We start from the raw sequence: 884 nt of genomic DNA on the forward strand, positions 1-884 counted from the left end.
ACCCAAAGAGAGGTGACACCCAGTGGAGGTGGCACTGCAGGGAGGCGGCCCCGAGCTGAGGGCGGCACCATCCCGGTGGAGGTGCCAGCCCCGGCGGTGCCACCGGTGTCCCCTTGAAGCCAACCCCACCAAGGTGTGATCCCACCGGGAGAGGCCCAGCATTCCCGGTCGCAATTCCCGGCTGGAAGCCGCTCCCTAAAGGGTGCCGCGGCCGGAGGAGGCTGTTCCCATTCCCAACCTTTCCCGCTGTCCCTCCTCCCAGTTTCCCTCTTCCCTCCCACTCCCTCCCAATGCTCGCCCGCTGTCAGGGAGCCGGGAAAAGCTTGGGATAAGGGAAGGGATTTGGGATAGGAGCTGCCAGTCCTGCCTCCCGCCGATGCTCGGGAGCGGGGATTGGGGCAGCCGGCGATTCCATGGCCTTTCCCAGCGGGATTCTCCTGGCCTGTTCCCTCTGCCTCCTGCCCGGTGAGTGCTCAGCCCGATCCCCAAAAAGCGGGAATCGCTTGGAAAAGCCCATGGAGAAACCTTAATGCGGCTCTTTGGAAAAGTTTTGCCGGGAGCGGGAGGGAGCTGGGAAAGGATGGAGATCTTGGATGGGATTCCCGGCGTCGGGATTTTCCCGAAGGATCCGATGTTGGGGGGAGGAAAGAACCACCCACCCCCCCCACCCCCTCCAAAATGAAATCCCCTTTTCCCTAAATCCAGCTTTTCTGAGGTTTGTCCCGTTGGAAAAATGGGAATGCTCGGGGTTAAAGGAGTTAGGAGCGGCTTTAGGCGGAGTTTAATTCCAGGAGCTGAGCCTGCGGCTTTTCCCCTTCTGCTCCGGGGGGGCTGGGCTGGATTTTTAGGATTTTTCCCGGCTCGCTCGGGCTTTTCCTTGGAAA

The 884-nt window shown here is 61.1% G+C and overlaps 1 protein-coding gene across 1 annotated transcript in view; it reads left to right on the plus strand.

Moving 5' to 3' along the window:
- The first annotated feature begins 36 nt into the window (after positions 1-36).
- Positions 37-884, plus strand: part of ITGA11 (integrin subunit alpha 11) — a 47,228-nt gene continuing 46,380 nt past the window's right edge. Inside the window, exon 1 of the mRNA XM_008637411.2 lies at positions 37-465. Within this exon, the coding sequence (XP_008635633.1) occupies positions 414-465 (52 nt within the window). The 5' untranslated portion in view covers positions 37-413. The remainder of the gene's footprint in view (positions 466-884) is intronic.

Source organism: Corvus brachyrhynchos, unplaced genomic scaffold (genome assembly GCF_000691975.1).
Source record: "Corvus brachyrhynchos isolate BGI_N302 unplaced genomic scaffold, ASM69197v1 scaffold200, whole genome shotgun sequence".
In the NCBI taxonomy this organism is placed as follows: domain Eukaryota; kingdom Metazoa; phylum Chordata; class Aves; order Passeriformes; family Corvidae; genus Corvus; species Corvus brachyrhynchos.